We start from the raw sequence: 20,230 nt of genomic DNA on the forward strand, positions 1-20,230 counted from the left end.
CTACCCCATGTTTGAATGCCAGAGTTGTGCAAATGAAGTTCGAAAAGAAACCTAATACCTTTTGGCTTTGAAGCAACACTTATACTTTTGCACATGTTTGTGTTTTGTTCTAAATACCAAAACTGATTATAATGTTAAATAGCAGAAAGGGGCATGTGTACTATAAAATGGCAAAAAACTAAACATAGTTTCATAATACATTTTTTTACATTTTATTCCTTTAATATATCTCACAGCAACAATAATGTATTTCTTGCAGACAATGTCATGTAAAACAATACAAGTCTTTAACAATCAAAACAATAAGCAAAGTGTGTGCACCAGAAAATGTGAAAGGCACTGTCCATGAAAACAAAATGGCAACAAAAAGAAGCACATGTGATGTATTCTATCTCTTTAGGGAATCACATGTTTTTGTTTTAGATATGTCACAAAGTAATAAAAATATTGCAAAAACATGATAGAAAACAAGAGCTGTCACCATAGGATAACTTATGCCCCCTATAAACGCTTGATAGAAGATATGAGCTTTTTTCGAAACCTAAATGCAGATTTCGAAACCTAAACGCGGACCGTAAGTTCAAGGTCAAGGTCACAGGGGTCAAAATGTGTGCGCGTATGGAAAGACCTTGTCCATATACACATGCAAGCCAGATATGAAATTGCTATCTGAAGCGACATAGAAGTTTTGAGCATTTTTCGAAACCTAAACGCAAAGTGTGACGGACAGACAGACGCACGGACGGACATACAGACAGTCCGATCACTATATACCCTCCTTCGGGGGCATAAAAACAAGTGCAGAGAATACATGTATACTGATGCCAGTTCCCAACTAATTAAAATTAATCCATTGGAAAAGGTTAAGGATTATTAAAATTCCAATCAAATAATATTATGCCTTGTATTTTATTTTTATTGTGGATTTTTTTTTTTTTAGACAATTGTGTCGCATTCTGAGAAAACTGGGTACAATGCATGTGTGTAAAGTGTCATCCCAGATTAGCCTGTGCAGTCCGCACAGGCTAATCAGGGACAACACTCCGCTTTTATGGTATTTTTCGTTTCTTACCAAAAATCTTGTTTAGGTGGAAAGTGTTGTCCCTGATTAGCCTGTGCAAACTGCACAGGCTAATCTGGGACAACACTTTACGCACATGCATTATACCCAGTGTAATTACCACACACCACATTATGCGGAGTTGCTAGCTTGGTTGCTACCATGATGAAATATGTAAATGGCTATATGAAATATCATGATTGGTCAAAAGAGTATTTTTTCAAATGTTTTATTACATTTTAGTAAAGACAAAAAATAATGAATAACAAGAAAAGAATAAAGGACAAGCAGTTAAGCATCGATCCCCCACCAATATCTTAAGTTGTGTAACTTTTTCTATAACAATACCATTAATATGTCAATAAGACTTATAGATGCAATTTGACAACATGGAATTCAATATTGAATTATCTTAAAATAAGGTAAAACATGAATACAGCTTAAGTACATTTACAATTATTGCGTAAGTTTTTGCAGACAGTTTCCATCTAAACTGGATTTTTACTAAGAAGAGAAGATATTTAAACAAAAATATGTTTCTTAAAAGCTTGATAAAAACAGGGCCTGACTCGGCTCTGGCTACACTTTCGTAAGTGGAAGACATTACTGCATATTAACCTCTAACAAACTCATATTTACAACAAACAGTAAACACATGCACCAGAAGTGTATTGCCACGTAAGAGTAAACATTGACTAGTATATAAGTGCAGCTAATAATAAATTGTCAGCAGAAGGTTCAGAATACATAAGATATTTAACCCTTTACCACTTAGAAACATATTTTGAAGCATTTGTAGTCCCTTAGAAAGTTACATTTAATTAAGACCTTTCTTACTAGGTTCAAGTTTTTTAGGCTTCATTTCCAACCCTTAGATACTGATGAACAGCAAACATCATAAAACCTGAACAGACTGCGAGTTACTCACAGGCTGTTCTGGTTTAATGCTGTTTGCATGTGGCAATTTTCACTTTGCCTCTGAGTGGGAAAGGTTAATCAGCATCTGTTAGTAGGAATTTGCTCTCTGTCTCAAGCAACTTGCAAATAACATGCATTATTTGAAACAGATTGAAAATCAGCGATTGATGGTGCACATGTTTAACACTCACAAGTGGACCATGACCAAACATGTTGTCAATGATAATATCTGTGTAAAACATTATTTTAGTTTGATTAGAATGCTTTAAACACATCAATTTTGAATAAATAAAAAAATATTTGCTCTTAACACTCGATTTAGGGACATAATTTGTAAAAAATCCAGTTCTGGCTTCTTGTCACATCCTTTAAGATTAAGAGTTTCAAAATGGTTCCAAACAGAAAAAAAACTGCAGTTTTAAATGAAAGAAGAAAGCAAGCAATCATGTATTGAAAATACTGAAGTTACATGGACGCTTATGCTTTTAATCATTTATCATGAAGTTATTATTACAAATGTAAATACAAAGGCCCCATAAGATTAAAATATAAATTGGGAACATCACTTTCTTAATACACTTGTGTAATGCCAGTGTGAATAACTGCAATGTACTATGTATACAATCTTAGCAAAAATTAAATATAGGAAATAATATAAGCTAGTATGTTGAAACAGATTAAGAAGGTCTAGTCACTTTTAGACCCATACAATAAAGCATTGAATACTATGAAAACATAAAGACTGTCAAAATCAAAAGTATTTAAAAAATTGTGCAAACATAAAGTGCAATAAAATAGGATAAAATCTTATGCAAGAACAATTTGAATAATAGGAATAACATATAATGTGGCTATACTTCAAATGTCAATAAATATTCATGAAAACACCAACACCTAATCATACTGACACACTATAATGCAGGAACTTTGGTCATAAAGAGTAAATGTCATCTTGTAGACCCCATCTGAGTTTGTAGCATTTCAATGATTTTGACCTGTTTAACAAATGATACTAGACATCTAGTTGCTATCTGGCAAAGTCGCAAATCTTTAAACATTTATAAAGTGCAATGTCAATTTGAAACCAACTTATAATGATTTATTTGATTGGTCCATTTAAAAGGATCATTTGAAACCAACTTGTAACAACTGATTTCATTGGTCAAGATAAATCATATATTAAGGTCCTAATGTTGCCTTAAGTCTGATATTATGATAATAATTGAAAAACAAGTATTGACTATGGAACAAACAAACTACCTACTATACATTTCGTGTGTTTGAGATATAATCCATGAGATTCTGCTGATAGCAAAAACAGCTTATTTCTTGTGGTAATTTTGTTTAGGAAATGAATAAAGATCACTATTGAAAAGTCATTTTCTGTTACTGAATGTTACTACCTATGCTATGTACATGTATTCATAAGTTATTTTGTCTAAAATATTCTCAAAGCTTTCGATGCATTAAAGTTTAATTCAATATTTTTTAAATTAGCTTATGCTTTATAAGTACATGTACCGTATTTTACCACGTATAGCGCGCTACCATGTATAACGCGCATGCGATTTTTTAAAGCCAAAATGGGGAAAAAAAAGAATTCAAGACCAAAAAGCCTGAAAATCGGGCCGAAAATGGCCGCCATTTTTATATTGTGCAATCATTTAATCGGAGTTTTTCGGGCGCTTAATTTTGTGTTTTAAAGAAGGGAGCGTTTAAACGATCTGGAGCATGGGTTGCATAGCACTATATTTTCGACAATTTTAAAGATTATTCTCTCGAGAATATGGTGGTAAAAACAACAAACGGGGGGAGCTTTCCACCATCTGCTGTACATGCCAGCATGACGGTGAACCTGTTCTTTTCATTCCCCGTTGTGTTTATAGATACGGTTTTGCCACCCTTCGTCGCAATGGTGGTGTTGGCTGGCATGTCAAATGTCAGAGGCGTCTGATCGGCGTTTCCAATCTGCGAGAGGTCGAACTCATATTTGACTCTTTGTTTGATGACGAATCTCTGGAATTCAAGCAACTTTTCTTCGTAGTCGCTTGGCAGCTTCTGAGCAATGTGGGTCCGTCTTCGAATGGACAGGTTATGTCTCTTTAGGAAAGCATAAGCCCAACGAGCTGACCCTTTGAAATCTTTGGCTTCAAGGAGACCGGCCAGTCGTCGACCCTCCATTCGAAGCTCCACAGTTGATACGGCTATGCCCCTGTCGCGTCGCTTTTCTACCCAGGAGAGCAGCTGCTTCTCGATTTCCGGGTAGTGTGCAGCGGACCCCCGCTGCGCCAGCTTCGTTCGCGGCAGTTTCATCAGGCTGGCCTTGTCCCTACGCCATTCCCGCACAGAAGACTCGCCGACATTAAACTCACAGCCAGCTGCCCGATTGCTGTGAGCTTCGGCGTACTTGATTACATCAAGTTTCTCTCTGACTGTGTACGATTGACGTATACGACCCATTTTGAACAAGGATGTTCAGTGGCAATTTACAAGATGTATCTTGTATATATCTTGATTGACAATTTCAAGATATAGTGGGGCTGACAATTTCAAGATAAAGTTGGGGCTGACAATTTCAAATATTCTTTCTGTGATGTCGTATAAGCAATAGCAATTGAACGTTTGAAACTGCACTGTTGAACGCTCAATATTTATACACAATGCGGTGCCAATGCATATTTTCACGTTCTCAAGTGTCAATAAAGGTCTCAAATGCCAATTAGCGTCTCAAATTACTCAACAAGTTAGTTCGTACATTGCTAGATGAAAAATGTCAATTACGAAGTGCAAAGACCCCATTCACACCTACCTCAACCTGCGAAACACAACTCCTTCACACCTAACTTCATCTTCATTCATTTTATGTCGACAACAGCCCCTAAAAATGCGATCAATGAAGAAGTGTGAAAACACCAACAAAAACAATTTTTTCATCTTTTAATTTTTGCCAAAACTGTTACTACCCCGTTCATACCTACCCTTCCCGCTATTTGTTGTTTCGACAACGGCTCCTTCAGTCTATAACATTGTAGGGTGTAGTTTTTCTGCAATAGTAAAAAAAATGGCGGCAATTGTGAAGATTTACGATTACGAAATGGATTTTTCGCAATTTAGCAACCAGGAAAGCGTTGTGTCAATGTATTACGCGCACTGAATTTTTATTTTGAAATTTGAAGGTAAAAAACTGCGCGCTATGCATGGTAAAATACGGTAACTGCAAATAAAGAAATGCTTATAATTGCCAGTTTGATTGTAGACTCATTCGGCACCAAATGTCCTTGTCTAGCATACAATCATAACCTAGGAACGTAAGGCGAGCCTTCTGTAAACTGGCGTGCCTTTAACTACATGTTGCTATATGATGTAAGCATTGATATGCATATTGTTTTGTACTCAAATTAGTTCCAATTTGTCACAAGGGCCATAACTCAGAAGTGCTTCAAGCAATCATGCTGTTCTTGAACATTAGCCTGAATATAATGCCCAAAAACATTACCACCTAGTTATATGACTCTACATTTATTTTTTTAAATAGAGAGGGGATATCGTCCTCTATCCCACTGCCATAGGTGTTCTGATCACATGTATATTTCCCACTTTTTAAACAGTCCTAAGAAAGAATGATTGCAAGGCATACCAAAGCAATATTTTACCCATAGTAAAGGCACTTGGAATAAAATCATTTACAATTATATACTGAACAGAACAGGCCCTAATAGATAATAGAAGATAATCTATGCAGGTCTATATGCTTTTTGAGGGTAATGTCCAATTGTAGAGTCTATAGCAGCCAAAAGTGGAAAGTCCTATCAAACTGAGGCCACAGCCCAGCAGTGTGAGCCGTACACACGTCTGTACTATACGGGTCGATAACTTCTTCTCTGGTAGCCTGCAAAAGTCGCAAAAACATTCATTAACCCTTTTTGCCATAAGAAGCAAAGTGAAAATGGCTTTTGCAACCAGTATAAAACCACAACAGCCTGCGAGTAACTCGCAGTCTGTTGAGGTTTTATGCTGTTTGCTGCTCAACAGTATCTTAGGGTTGGAAATGAAGCCTTAAAAACTTGAACTAAGTAAGAAAGGTATTTAATTAAATTAAACTTTCTAAGCGACTACAAATTCATCAAAATACGTATCTAAGTGGTAAAGGGCTAAATTAAATTATAAACAAGCAATGTTTATTTACCCTGTAAAGTTTATTTTTTTGCGTTCTGAGTATAGATATTTGATTAACTGGTATTTAAAGTTTCCCAACAGCTTACATATTTACAAGTATATCAGTTCAACTGATGGATGCTCCCCAAAAATGTGCTTTGTCCATGTATGTACAGTTTTATTTCAAGTATAATGACATCCTTCCGCACCTGAGGCTGCATAATGTGTCCAACTACTCCTACCTAACTTGCTTACTATACTACAAAAAGTTCAGACGAATTTCAAATAAGCTGCAATTTCAAGCTATTTCTTTGTTACTGAAGGATTTTTAATAATGGTGTGGTATTGTATTATGTGAGGGTAGCTGGAGTCCCCAGAGGAAACCCACATGTCCCATGACCACCAACCAAGCTAACATGCTTCCTGGAACAGGATTGAACCCAGATCGCCTAGGTGAGAAGCCCAAGTAATAACCACTGCTCTAAACGGATAGATTCTTTAGTGACCTCACAGTTATCCCTCAAACATATAGCCAATCCTATAGGTCTGCTATATGTTTCAGGGATGATTGGTCAATCAATAAAAGACAGACAGCCCTCAGTGGTGTTTACTCTATAAATTTCTTAATGGATAAAGACATGACCCAGGCTTTTCAATCATATTTCAGCACTACAGTGCGTGTTTTGCTTCAGCTATGACCACAAGTCCACATCAAACACTATAGTTCAGGTCGCCATGGCATTAAGGATATCGTGTCCATCTAGCAATCAGGAGATCATGGGTTTTGATCCCTACAGTGGGAGAGTTCTTAAGATCGCCCAAAAGACACCAAGTATTGGTTCTACTAAGGAAACATTCTCAAAGAGTTTGAATAATCCTTAGAAATAAGCAGTCAAAATAAAATAAATAGGTTTGAACCAACAAATGTGGCCAAACATCAGTTTGTCATATAGCTACCACCTACCTCATGATCTCCCTGATGTCAAACTGTGGATTGTTCCAATTGACCTTGATGCCTGGCACATGTCCCATCCCTACCACACCCACCACCACAGATGGCACACAACCTGTAGAATGCAGGAGATAATAAACAACCTGCAGAACTCAGGGATAATAGTGTCGAAAAATTGTTCAATGAAGAATTGAATTGTTCACATTTCACACTTTGACTGCAGTTTGCTGTCTGCATGTATAAATAGATAACAATATAATATTGCACTGTGTTAAAAGGGGGTTTAATGCATGAGCGTTAAGTGTTGTCCCAGATTAGCCTGTGCAGTCCTCACAGGCTAATCTGGGAAAACACTCGTTTTTTGTCCATATTTTTCGTTAAAAGAATGTCTCTTCTTAGCAAAAATCAAGTTTAGGTGAAAAGTGTTGTTCCTGATTAGCCTGTGCGGAATGCACAGAGACATTCTTTTAACGAAAAATAACAGGCTAATCTAAGACGACACTTTACGAACATGCATTAAACCTCCTTAACACAGAGCGGGGCTCGTATACAAAATAAAAATATGTCTTTATATCTATTTATACATGCAGACTGCAAACTGCAGTCAAAGTTTGAAATGCAAACAATATGATGTGTCCATACGGCACAAATTCCCTCTCATTTGACTTTTGTTACAAAACTCCACATACTTAAAAAAACAAGAAACCGCCGGAGATGGGTGATACTTCCCAAAGGTTTTTTTTGTCACAATATTGCACTATATATTCAGATAAAAGGAAACGTCTTGAGCGCACAGTAGTTGGGGGGGGGGACAAAAAAAAATTATAGAAAATTTCAAAGGGCCATAACTCTGTATAAAAATCATCTGACAAGAACCCACTGATAATATGCACATCTCCTCTTGGTAGTGAAGCTTCCCATAAAGTTTCATTGAATTCCGGTCATTAGTTGCTGAGAAATAGCCCGTACAAGAATTGCACTATATGTACAGTTAATGGAAAATTTCAAATGGCCATTACTCTGTGAAAAATCATCCGACCAGAACCCGCTGATAATATGCACATCTCCTCTTGGTAGTGAAGCTTCCCATAAAGTTTCATTGAATTCCGGTCATTAGTTGCTGAGAAATAGCCCAGACAAAAATTGTGCATGGACGAACAGACAGACAGACAGACAGACGCACACACGGACAGACGAAGCGGCGACTATATTCTCCCCCCAAAATAAATTTTGGGGGAGCATAAAAATCAACCTTGATCTGAAAGTCATACAGGTAGACTCTCACACCAAAAATCAGGTAAATATCTGAAAGTGTTTGCACAAAATCCAGAACAGTGTTATTTTTTGAGAAAATTGTCAAGTCCAAGGCCTGTAACTTCCTCAAAAATCAACAGTCCACCACGAAACGTCAACTTGATATGCAAGTCATGTAGATAGACTCACACACCAAACGTCATGTAAATATCTGCAAGTGTTAATTAAAAAAAAGTCTGGAAAACTGTTATAGTAGAGAAAATTTCTTAGTCCAAGGTCCATAACTTCGCCAAAAATCATTAGACCAGAACGTAACTGGAACTTGATCTGTAACTCATGCAGATAATCTCACATACCACAAATCAGGTAATAGTAACTCAAATAGTTACGGAAAAAATTCTGCCTACTATATGCCACCCTACCCGGGGCATAATTACACAAAATATGCAATCATACGGATTTTTGATAATCACAACCAGTGGCATTTTGAAAAAGTGATGACTACTTTTGCGAAAGTTGTGATAATAAACTGGGTGGGGCAGGCAAATGTTCCAAAGATGCATATTTAATGGAATACAATTAAATAATTATTTTGTAACAGATTTATTGCCTAGTGTAGCACTGGCAAAATCAATCAGTTGCTTTTATAGGTCGCCAAATACATTTGCTGTGGTATAATGGATATGGTGTCCTCCTAGAAACCAGGAGGTCACAGGCTCCATCCCCCTGGTGCTAACATTCTTTAGATATCCCCCAAAGACATCAGGTACTTGTTCTAGTCCCAGGAAACGGACTTGATAGAGTTGCAATAAGCCTGAGGCTTTTGATGCAATCAAGCTTAAATAATAGGTTTAAGCTTAAATTATCACATCCAAGTATTGAGAATTGTGCATTTTAAGGTAGGACTTTAAAATTATGCATTTTAACATGCATGTTGCTGTTTACAGTTAACTGTTTAGATGGCGATTGTTAAAATTGTATTTACCTGATTTTTAAAAAAATAACGTTTGCTAATTCTTTTAGATACTATTTCATGTATGTTAATTGTCTGTACCATTTACAGGTTTCTTCTGCTGAAAAGGCTTCTTAAGAGATTGTTTAATTACAACCTTGGCATATTTTGTCAACAAACATTAACTGATTTTAAATTTTTGGAAAAAAAAGGATAACAGGTCATAATTCTGCCAAGATCTGTCACAGCCAAAGTTCCTTCCTTTAAGATCATATTTTTTAACTTTAAGGTTATTTAGCTGTAAAAGTTTGAGCACAATACACCCAAAGATTAAAAAAGGAGTTGCCTATATTAAATTATGGTACAGAAGGATGAACAAATGCAATGCTTAATGCCTCCAAATTTTGGGGGCCTTCAAATAAGCACAAAAGGTTACATAGGGCAATAATTAATACAATATGACAAATACAAGTATTAAAGGTCCTTTTTTAAAGGCTAGAACATCCCACAGCAGCAGAAATGCCCCTACCCACCTGCAGGCTTGTCTGGTGCAGGTATAGGCTGAGCAGCATGTTTGAGTGAGTGGGCTAGGAAGGTGTCGCGTTCCAACACGAAGTAGCGGGTGAGGCCCGGGTACTCGCCCGTCATCTCCTTCAGCATCTCCTCTAGCAGGTCCTTCTGCTTGCACTTCTCTACGTCCTCCTTGCTGGAACCGAATTTTGAAGGCCTTTGCAAACAGTTTGAATCCAGATGAGACGCCACAGAACGTGGCGTCTCATCAGGATCCAAACTGTTTGCTATTCTTATAGTCTTCTTTGAAAAAAATCGAAGAAAATGCTAATTTAAGAAATTCAGCAGACATAATTTTAGAAGACGACAAATTTCCCAGCATGCAAAGGGTTAAGTATAAGAATGAAGGGTATTCTTTAAATTGAAATGTTAAGCATTTCTTTCATTTTGAGTCAAACTTTGCATTAACTGCTTCTATCTATGTCATTCAACATGTTGAATATTCAGTTAAGGACATTTTCACCTGTGGTAGCCTATATATATTCAACACTGGAGGTATATTTCTTGATTTTAAGTCTATGCTCTATAATTCATTCTTAAGTCTAAGAATGGGTTGGTGAATAAGGGCCCAGGGACTGGTTGTACAGACCACTTTTGCAACTTGACAACTTTCTCCTTACCAGTATATAACATCCAAAGCTACTGACAACATTTGTAGAATAAATTGCCACTTTTAAACTCATTGAACTCTCCTTGCTAGAACATAAAATGAATGTATTATGGCAGTAGAATTAATAGAAGAAATAATTCTTATTATATATGGCTGATATCATTTTCTAATTTTGGATCATGAAAACAATAAACAACCAAGGTAAGGATGAATCATAGCTCACTGTAAGATTCAAGTGTGGCTATGGATCATGGGCTGATAATTGTAGCTGAAAGAAATTAGCCACACTGTTGGAAAACGGGGCTTAATGCAAGATGTCTAAAAAGTCTCTTCTTACAAAAATTCAGTCTAGGCAGAAAGTGTCATCCTGTAACCTGATTGAATCGTTAAAGGTGAGAAGATGGAAGGCCAGTTTGATGGTCTGCCACCATGTGAGGGACGACATTGCGCGGGTAAGCGTGATCTGGATGGGACGGTCGCCCAGCTGGAACCTACAACCCATGACCTTCTGGGCCTGAAAGATACACAGGGATTATAGGGATTGATAAAAAATATATGACTATACGTTTGTTTAAATTTACAATAAAACACGCGTTTTTAGAGGACATAAAATTATAATACAATCCGTCAAAATCAACCTGATTGTGCGTCTAAGAAAAATAATGTGTTAAATTTTAAAAAAAAGGGCATATTATGTGGGCCGACAATGACCCTTTTCCATAAGGTTAGTAATGACCAATTCATATTGGCATTGTTTATTTTTCATTCACGATACAACCATATCTGTGTCAATTTATTTGAAAAAAGGAAAAAAACATACCATCATTTTTTTACAAAAAGAATAATTGCTTAGTTAGAATAAGACAAGCAAACTAATACACCAACCTCTCTGAAAGCTCTACGGAACTCTCCCCCTGGCGCCATTCCCAGCTGCTCTGTCAGATGTGCAGTCATCTTCAGCAGTAACACATGCATCGAACCTTGTAACAGGCCACTCTGTAACAGTAACACATGCATCACACCTTGTAACAGGCCACTCTGTAACAGTAACACATGCATCACACCTTGTAACAGGCCACTCTGTAACAGTAACACATGCATCACACCTTGTAACAGGCCACTCTGTAACAGTAACACATACATCGAACCTTGTAACAGGCCACTCTGTAACAGTAACACATGCATCACACCTTGTAACAGGCCACTCTGTAACAGTAACACATGCATCACACCTTGTAACAGGCCACTCTGTAACAGTAACACATGCATCACACCTTGTAACAGGTCACTGTAACAGTAGCACAAACATCACATCTTGTAACAGGCCACTCTGTAACAGTAGCACATACATCACACCTTGTAAAAGGCCACTCTGTAACAGTAGCACATACATCACACCTTGTAAAAGGCCACTCTATAACAGAAACACATACATCACACCTTGTAACAGGCCACTCTGTAACAGTAACACATGTATCACACCTTGTAACAGGCCACTCTGTAACAGTAGCACATACATCACACCTTGTAACAGGCCACTCTGTAACAGTAGCACATGCATCACACCTTGTAACAGGCCACTCTGTAACAGTAAACATGCATCACACCTTGTAACAGGCCACTCTGTAACAGTAACACATGCATCACACCTTGTAAAAGGCCACTCTGTAACAGTAACACATGCATCACACCTTGTAACAGGCCACTCTGTAACAGTTACACATGCATCATACATTGTAACAGGCCACTCTGTAACAGTAGCACATGCATCACACCTTGTAACAGGCCACTCTGTAACAGTAACACATGCATCACACCTTGTAACAGGCCACTCTGTAACAATTACACATGCATCACACCTTGTAACAGGCTACTCTGTAACAGTTACACATGCATCATACATTGTAACAGGCCACTCTGTAACAGTAGCACATGCATCACACCTTGTAACAGGCCACTCTGTAACAGTAGCACATGTATCACACCTTGTAACAGGCCACTCTGTAACAGTAACACATGCATCATACATTGTAACAGACCTCTCTGTAACAGAAGCACAAACATCACACCTTGTAACAGGCTTTCTGTAACAGTAAGACACGTGAACCAACCTTAGCTCCAACATGTTATTATTCAATACCATTTTCTGCATTTGTTATTGCACACAATCAAACCCAAAACATCAGGAAATGACCCTGTTCCAAATGTTTCACTGCCCAACTACATGGACTACAATTTGTTTTTTCTTAGATGATGAGCAAATGGAAAGAAAGTCAAATTGAACAAGCGATCCTATTGGTCAATATTTTCAGTAAAGACCATTTTTACTACAAAAGCTTGAACTTAGGAGCATTATCATAATGGAGGTAAATATTTTAAGACAGCTTTAAAAACAAAATCTCAAATTTACAAACATATTCTGGTCTATCGTAAGTTCGTGAATATAACAAAAAGAACAGTTGTATAAGCAATTATATTTTTATTTTGATCAAATTAATATAATTAAGCATAAATTAAATCATTACCTGTGTGAATAATCAAAAATAATCGAATTCAATTGTAATCTTGTCTTCCACATTCAAGTTAACAAACACCATCCATCAGTATTAACCGCCATGTCGAATTCATGTAAGTTCATGGATGACACATGTGACGTCATTACTCCAGAACAGCTGATTAGGCCAAATGTAGAAATGTGTGTTTTCTAAACATTTTTCATATATGAATGAAAACAATAAAAAATGCATATGTAACTGAACATTGAATATGTATAAAGAACACTATTTAATGAAATGTTTACTGTTTCAATGGAGTTCGATTGACCTGTAAAATTAACACAGGTGGTTAGCGTGTGGCTATGATATTAATTAGTGAATAAATAATCAAAATATAACTAAAAATCAACTTTTCTGAAAATAGGTATCCAACTCAAGATCACCCGAAATCAGGGTGCATCGCTTTGAACAGCCATAACGTCATTAATTGTGCAGCGATTTCCATAAACTTGGTCTTATTCAACGCAGAAATGAATTTCCTTTCTGGAAATGTACATATATATATTGTATCTTTCTGCAAATGCTGGTTCAAATTTTAAGAAATAACACGATACACAACTAGTCCAAATTCTTGAAAATCGCTGCGCTACTGATGAATTTATGGCTGTTCAAAGCGATTGCACCCCACCTTCGGGTCATTTTGAGTTGAATACCTTGATATACATGTTTATAATGAAAGTGACTTTTTTCCAGAAAAGTTGATATAACTTTTTTTAACATTTGATTATTTATCATTCAAAATGATGTTTTCACTAATTAATATTAAAGTCACACGCTAACCACCTGTGTACATTCAATAAAAATGCATAAGGAACCAGGTACCGAAAAACACTTCTTTTTTTACTTTGCCTAAATAGCATTTCAAAATCGAGAACGAGTCTGTGTACATACAGTGCCAATAGAACGCTGTATGTAAACAAAGTGAGCAAAATAGGGTTTATGTATTTTGTTATGGATTTTTTTGGCAAAGGAAAATGGAGGTAAAATACACTTACGGACATTATTCAATTTTTTTACCTGTTTAGAACGCATTGCATTTCAATATTTTGTTCTCAGTTGTAAAAAGATAGTTTGCTTGCAATACACACTTTCGGTTTATGTCTCCAGGATGTCAAAATCTAGCGCGGTTAGTTATTCCAAACTGAAAATCCACAAACTTTCGCTATCCATGAACTTGGACTATGCAACGATAATAATTCAGTCAAGAATGTTTAGTAAAGACCAAGCTTGAGACTGAGAATTGTTGTTCTTATAGACCAATTGTTGAGATGGAAAAGGAAGTTTGCTGGCCCTGGGCCCGTGTTCGCTAACCAATACTTAGACTAAAGTCTAAAAAAAAAGAATATTCATTAAACTGTTATTTACTATAACTACATGCAAGTGAAGTTTTGAATGGCAGTTAACATCTATAATGTAGTAAGTCTTTATTCAGGACAATATATTAATATTATAAGCACCATTTTGAGTCTGTATATATGCAAATTCTCAGTTATTTTTATTGAGTCTAAGACTTGTCCTTATTCTTTAGTCTAAGAATGGGTTAATGAATACCAGGCCAGCCCCTAACCTGCTGTATGAGTTGTTTTATCTTGGCCAGACTCAGATCATTGACCTCTGTCAGACAATATATTAATAATATAAGCACCATTAGAGTCAGTATATACACAAATTCTTAGATAATTTTATTGAGTCTAAGATTTGTCCTTATTCTTTAGTCTAAGAATGGGTTAATGAATACCAGCCCAGCCCCTAACCTGCTGTATGAGTTGTTTCATCTTGGCCAGACTCAGATCCTTGGCCTCTCTCTGCAGGGTCTCCTCGTCATACTGCAGGATGTTCATGCGGCTGTTACACAGCTCCACCAGCACCACGTCTGGCTGGGTGGCAACTATCGTCTGATATGGGAAAACTGGGTTTATTGCATGTGCATCTGCACAGGCTAATCAGGGACGACACGATCTGCTTTTATCTAATTGAATTTGAATTATTCATTTAAAGAAAGTTACTTCTAAACGAAAATCTAGTAAAGGTGGACAGAAAGTTTAGTGTCTGATTAGAATGTGTAGACTTCATAGGCTAATCTTGGACGACACTTTACGCACATGCATTAAGCCCAGTTTTCTCAGAACGAGGCTCAATACAACACGTTTAGAAAATACATATCGGGGACATGGTTCCCTTGCTCTTTCAAAATTGTTTGTTACAGAAGACATATTAGTTTTCTCAAACAATACATGGGCCCAGCATAAATTGCAAGGGCTATGGCTAGTCTGCAACTGCTAATTTTCGTCCCTGATGCAACACAAGTTTAAAGAATTATTAGCCTAACAAGTGTTATCTGTTCCTCAAGCCCTCTTTTCTATATAACTGGTATGTATAAAAATGTTCCATCACTGAAGCACATTATTTGCACTGGTGACAATTTAGTCACATATGCTGATAAAAACATACTACAGTGCTTTAAGGCCCGGTCACACCGCCAGAACTTTGCTTGAGCGTTCCTGGAGCGGTGAAAAACAATCATCACCGCGCGCTACCGTTCACGACCGTTAAACAGAAGTCGGCCCCCGTAAAGGCACATCGTATACGCTCAGTGACCGCTGATGGTTCCTCCTACCGCTTAGAAAGTTTTGAGCTGCACAAAATATTGCGAGCGGTGAGGAGCGGGCAATTTTCCACTCCGACAAAGTTCACTACTGTACCACCAACGCTCAGTCAAAGTTTGTCACCGCTAGACGCAAGTTGGTGGACGTTTGGGTCCGCAAGGCCAACGTTGAAATCTTGAACACCAATTACCGACCAAGCCTGGAACCTGGTCTCAAAGTGGCAATCACCCTACGGCACCTGGCCTCTGGTAACACCTACAGAAACATGCAATTCCCCACAACACCATCAGTGTGGTAGTTAGAGAAGTGGTAAAGGCCATCATTGAGGAGTACACAGATGAATTGTTGTTTCGAGCAACAACTGAACAAGGATGGAGAGACCTGGCTGACAAATGGTACCAGAGATGGAACTTTCCCCACACAGTTGGTACCATTGATGGCAAGCACGTGGCCTGTAAAGCTCCTCCTAACTCTGGCTCAGAATTCTACAACTACAAAGGCTTTTACAGCGTGATCCTGTTTGCCATGGTGGATGTTGACTACAAGTTCACCTACATTGACGTCTCAGGCAATGGCTTATCCTCAGACGCTCAGATCTACAATGAAAGTGATCTCCATCGTGGGCTGGACCAGAACCCGATTCATGCCTTTCCTCAGCCAGACCCCCTACCCAATGACAATCAGAATGTGCCTTACTTTATCATCAGAGATGACGCCTTCTCTCTGCGGACCTACCTCATGAAGCCGTACAACACCAGAAAGCTCATCCTTGAAGAGCGCATCTTCAACAATCGGCTGTCCAGGGCAAGACGGGTCGTGGAGAACGCATTTGGCATCCTGGCCAACAGGTTCCAGATTCTGCTAACCATCATGCAACATCACCATGAAACTGTCAGAACCATCGCGGAAGCTTGCTGCATCCTCCACAACCTGATGCGCATCCGCTATCCAGTGCTCCAGAACAGACTTGTGGACCGTGCACAACCAGATGGCAACCTGCAGCCTGGGGCATGGAGAGAAGGACGGAACCTGGAGGACACTATCGTCGTGCAAGGCCCAAACACAGCTTCGCGTAATGGGAAGAGGCAGCGTAACCTACTCAAGCATTGGTGCAACTCCCCTGCAGCATCAGTGGACTGGCAGGAAAGAATGGTGGCTATCAACTGAACACTGCGCAGAACACTGAGGATACACTTGTGCATTGTCCACATACATGTTATATGTTGATTACTTTGTTGTAAATGTTGTTTGTCATTGTTAAAGAAACTCGAACGTTAATGGTGCCCCAGTATTGGACATGCAATGAACAGATTGTACTTGTGTTTGTTTGAAATGTTATGAGATTAATAAAGAAACTTGTGATGTGATTCATTCTCGATGTCATATTACATTAATAAAAGCACTTTATGTTTAATCCATTAAGTCCCAGTAGCGCCTTTCAGCACCTCTGAAAATTTCAGTTTCTAAAGCCATTGTAATAAATAAAACATTTGCTCCAAAAAGGAGCAAATGCTCTATTGTTTTCAATGATTTCAGTACTATGGGGTCTTGTAAGTCGTTAAGCCTGTAGTAAGCTGTCTTTTTGGTAATTTTAGTCAAAGAGGTAGACTCTAAAAATAGCCTGGGTCTTAATGGGTTAAGACATGTCTTGTTAAATACTTGAAGGTTTTTTTTAAAGTTAGAAATTCCAATCAATAAAGTAGTCAAGAATAGTTTAATAAAAATGCTGTTTATTAAAGCTAAAAACTTTTGAGACCACCCAAACACACAAGTGCACATAAAAACAATAAACATCAAAACAGCTTACCAGCTCATCCCTTAAACAAAAATCACATGAAATAACTGAGCAGTCTCTTCAACACATCACAAGCAGTCTCAATTCTCCTTAACGGTGGCCCTTATCTCTGCCAGTAAATCATAAGTCCCTTGAGCTGTGGCGGGGATTGGTATGGCTGGAGCATTTATATCCTGCCTTTGAAGGTCCTGGAGAATCCACCCCTCGCTAACGGCGCTCATTTTGGCTTGGTTAAAGGAGTAAAACTTCGGCATGTCTGACAACATGAGTCCTGCGCTGGAGCTCTTTGGGGTGGAGGATGGCTGGCTGCCTCTGGGTGTCTGCAAATGCTGGAAGTGCTGAGGCTGGTGCTCAGGCTGAGGCTGCTGCTGGAAGCCGTAATGCTGAGTCTGGGGCTGGTAGCAATGCGGCCGCTGCTGGTAGAAGGTGAGTGTGGGTGAAGGTACTGATGCTGGAGGTGGTTGAGCTGAAGGGAGGGGGTGGGGGATGGGTCGCTGCATCTTGTGGAGGATGGCTGTCATTCTCTCTACTGTGAGCTGGTACTGGGCCTCAGGTAGTTGTTGGAGAGACTGGGACATGTAAGTGATGAAGGGCTGTCGTGCATGGCTGATCTTCTGAGCTTGGACCAGTCTCTCCAGGAGGGCGTTGGTAGCCTTCATACTATCTCTCATCTCCAGCATCGCAGGGGCGTCTTAAGGCTCGGCTCTGGTGGCGGCACGGCGTGGTCTGGTGGTGGTGGAGGAGAGAGCTAGTGGAGGTGGGGTGCCCTGGGACCTCGTGAGTGCCGCTTGAGTTTCAATGAGCGAGAGGGAACCCTCGTCTTCTTCCTGTTCCTCGACGTCGTGGGAAGGCTGGCGAGAGATGCTGGTCGACGCCGAGGGCTGGGCTTTTGGAGGCTGGTTTGCTAAAGTTTCCTGTGTGAGGGGTACTTTTCTTAGTGGCTGGCCTTTCCTGGGCTTGACCTCCTTGTGCAGGAAGGCGCAGTTCCTCTGGATGAACAGTTCTCTGTCCGTCAAGTTCGCTGCAGCCTGGTCAGACTTCTTGCAGATAAGCTTAGCGTAGAGGTCCCGGACTGACTTCCACCATGTCCTGAGAACTTCAGCTCCCTCCACAATGTTCAGCTCTCTTGCCTCCCTGGTTCAAAGATTATTATTATCATTGTTATCATTATCACTACATTTCATACATTTTCATTGGTGATTTCCTTCATCAGCAGCTGCCCCTGCCTTGGTTGTGGTAGCAGTGGCTGTGGCTGTGTTAGCAGTGGGTGTGCTAACAGTGGATTCTGGTGTGGCATTACTGGTCTCTGCAAAATATAACACGTGAATATTACATGAACAATGTCAACGTGATTGAAAGATTATGGTTATTATTATTATTATTATTACCATCACTAAATTTAATATTTCTATTGGCGATTACCTTCATCAATAGCTGCACCTGCCTGGGCTGTTGCAGCAGTGGCTGTCTTAACAGTGGCTGTGCTAGCAGTTGATTCTGGTGTGGCATTACTGATCTCTGCAAAATATAACAAATGAATTATAAATTTAAAATGTTGAAGTAAAATACATAAAAGTATTTTTTCACAGTTGTTGAATATTTCTTGACACAACTAGTGGGCTACCTATATTTACCTGACTCCATTGGTTCAGCTGCCTGCTCAGTACTGATCTTCTTGGAGGCTGCTGCCTCTCCATCTCCAGCCTTCCACTTCTTTTGTCTACGTGGCATGATGAACTTCAACTATTGACTTCTATCAAAAATTATCAGAACGTCTATCAAAGCGATCCGTTCAGTTCCGTAGTCAGAAGCGGTTTGCCGCTATACCAACTTTAAACTCCCGCCGAGCCGACGCGCGCATGCGCAGAACGACGCTCTATCAACGCTCGCGTCACCGCTAAACCAACGCTCGCTACCGCTCGCTACCGTTAAACCAACGCTAAACCAAAGCTGGCTTCAGCGGTGCACCACTTTGGCAACGCCGGTGTTTTCGATTTTTTTCCCCATTGTGTGCGCGGTGACGAGCGTTGCCAAAATTCAGCCCCTCTTCATACCGTTCAAGGTACGCTCCAGCAAAGTTCTGGCGGTGTGACCGGGCCTTTAACTGCGAGATACCGGGAGATACCTTCTAATTTGGATGTTTAATAGGCAGATTGTGTATAATATTGCAGTTATATTTTTCCTTCTTTATAATTTACCGAAAAACGGAAAACATTTTCTGCCTTAACTGGATTTTCGCTAAAAAGAGAATGCCTTACATTAAAAAAGGCTGATATCCTGTGCGACAGCACTTTATGCACATGCATTAAAACCTGTTTTTCAAGAGGGAGGATTATATGAATTATTTCAGTTACCTTGGCGACATCTTCCTGACTCTCAGCACTGAAATGGGCCGTGCCAACCAGGTAGACCTTGCTTCCCCATGATGTCTCCAACAATGTCACCGTCTCAGGTAGATCCGGATTCAGATCACGATTTTTTTCTACATACATATTGATTTCATCATCGTCCTCAATGTCTGAAAGTTCACCGTCTGAGAGTTCGAAATCATCAGAGTACACATAATCTTCATCTGCGCCTTCAATTTCACTGTTTTGCTCAACTTCTATCTGTTCCTCTATTTCGGCATCAGCCTCTGCCTTGCCACCTGCAAAGTATTCGGGAAATAACAACATTTGTCAGAATAATGAATCAAAATTACATTTCTCTTGAAAATATTTTTTTACATCATATGCGCCATTAAAAAAAAGACTAAGCATTTCTCGTAGAGGTTCAAAAAGCTTTAGCATATATAATATTTTAC

At 38.9% G+C, this 20,230-nt stretch overlaps 1 protein-coding gene across 1 annotated transcript in view; it reads right to left on the bottom strand.

Moving 5' to 3' along the window:
* Positions 1-196: 196 nt before the first annotated feature.
* LOC127864188 (traB domain-containing protein-like) overlaps positions 197-20,230 on the bottom strand; it is a 24,502-nt gene continuing 4,468 nt past the window's right edge. The window contains exons 2-8 of the mRNA XM_052403897.1: positions 19,782-20,074; positions 14,781-14,921; positions 11,357-11,467; positions 10,846-10,985; positions 9,825-9,997; positions 7,098-7,200; positions 197-5,867 (exon numbers count right to left, since the gene is read on the bottom strand). Coding sequence (XP_052259857.1) covers positions 5,723-5,867; positions 7,098-7,200; positions 9,825-9,997; positions 10,846-10,985; positions 11,357-11,467; positions 14,781-14,921; positions 19,782-20,074 — 1,106 coding nt within the window. The 3' untranslated portion in view covers positions 197-5,722. The remainder of the gene's footprint in view (positions 5,868-7,097; positions 7,201-9,824; positions 9,998-10,845; positions 10,986-11,356; positions 11,468-14,780; positions 14,922-19,781; positions 20,075-20,230) is intronic.

The sequence above is a fragment of the Dreissena polymorpha genome, chromosome 1 (assembly GCF_020536995.1).
Source record: "Dreissena polymorpha isolate Duluth1 chromosome 1, UMN_Dpol_1.0, whole genome shotgun sequence".
NCBI classification, from domain to species: Eukaryota; Metazoa; Mollusca; class Bivalvia; order Myida; family Dreissenidae; genus Dreissena; species Dreissena polymorpha.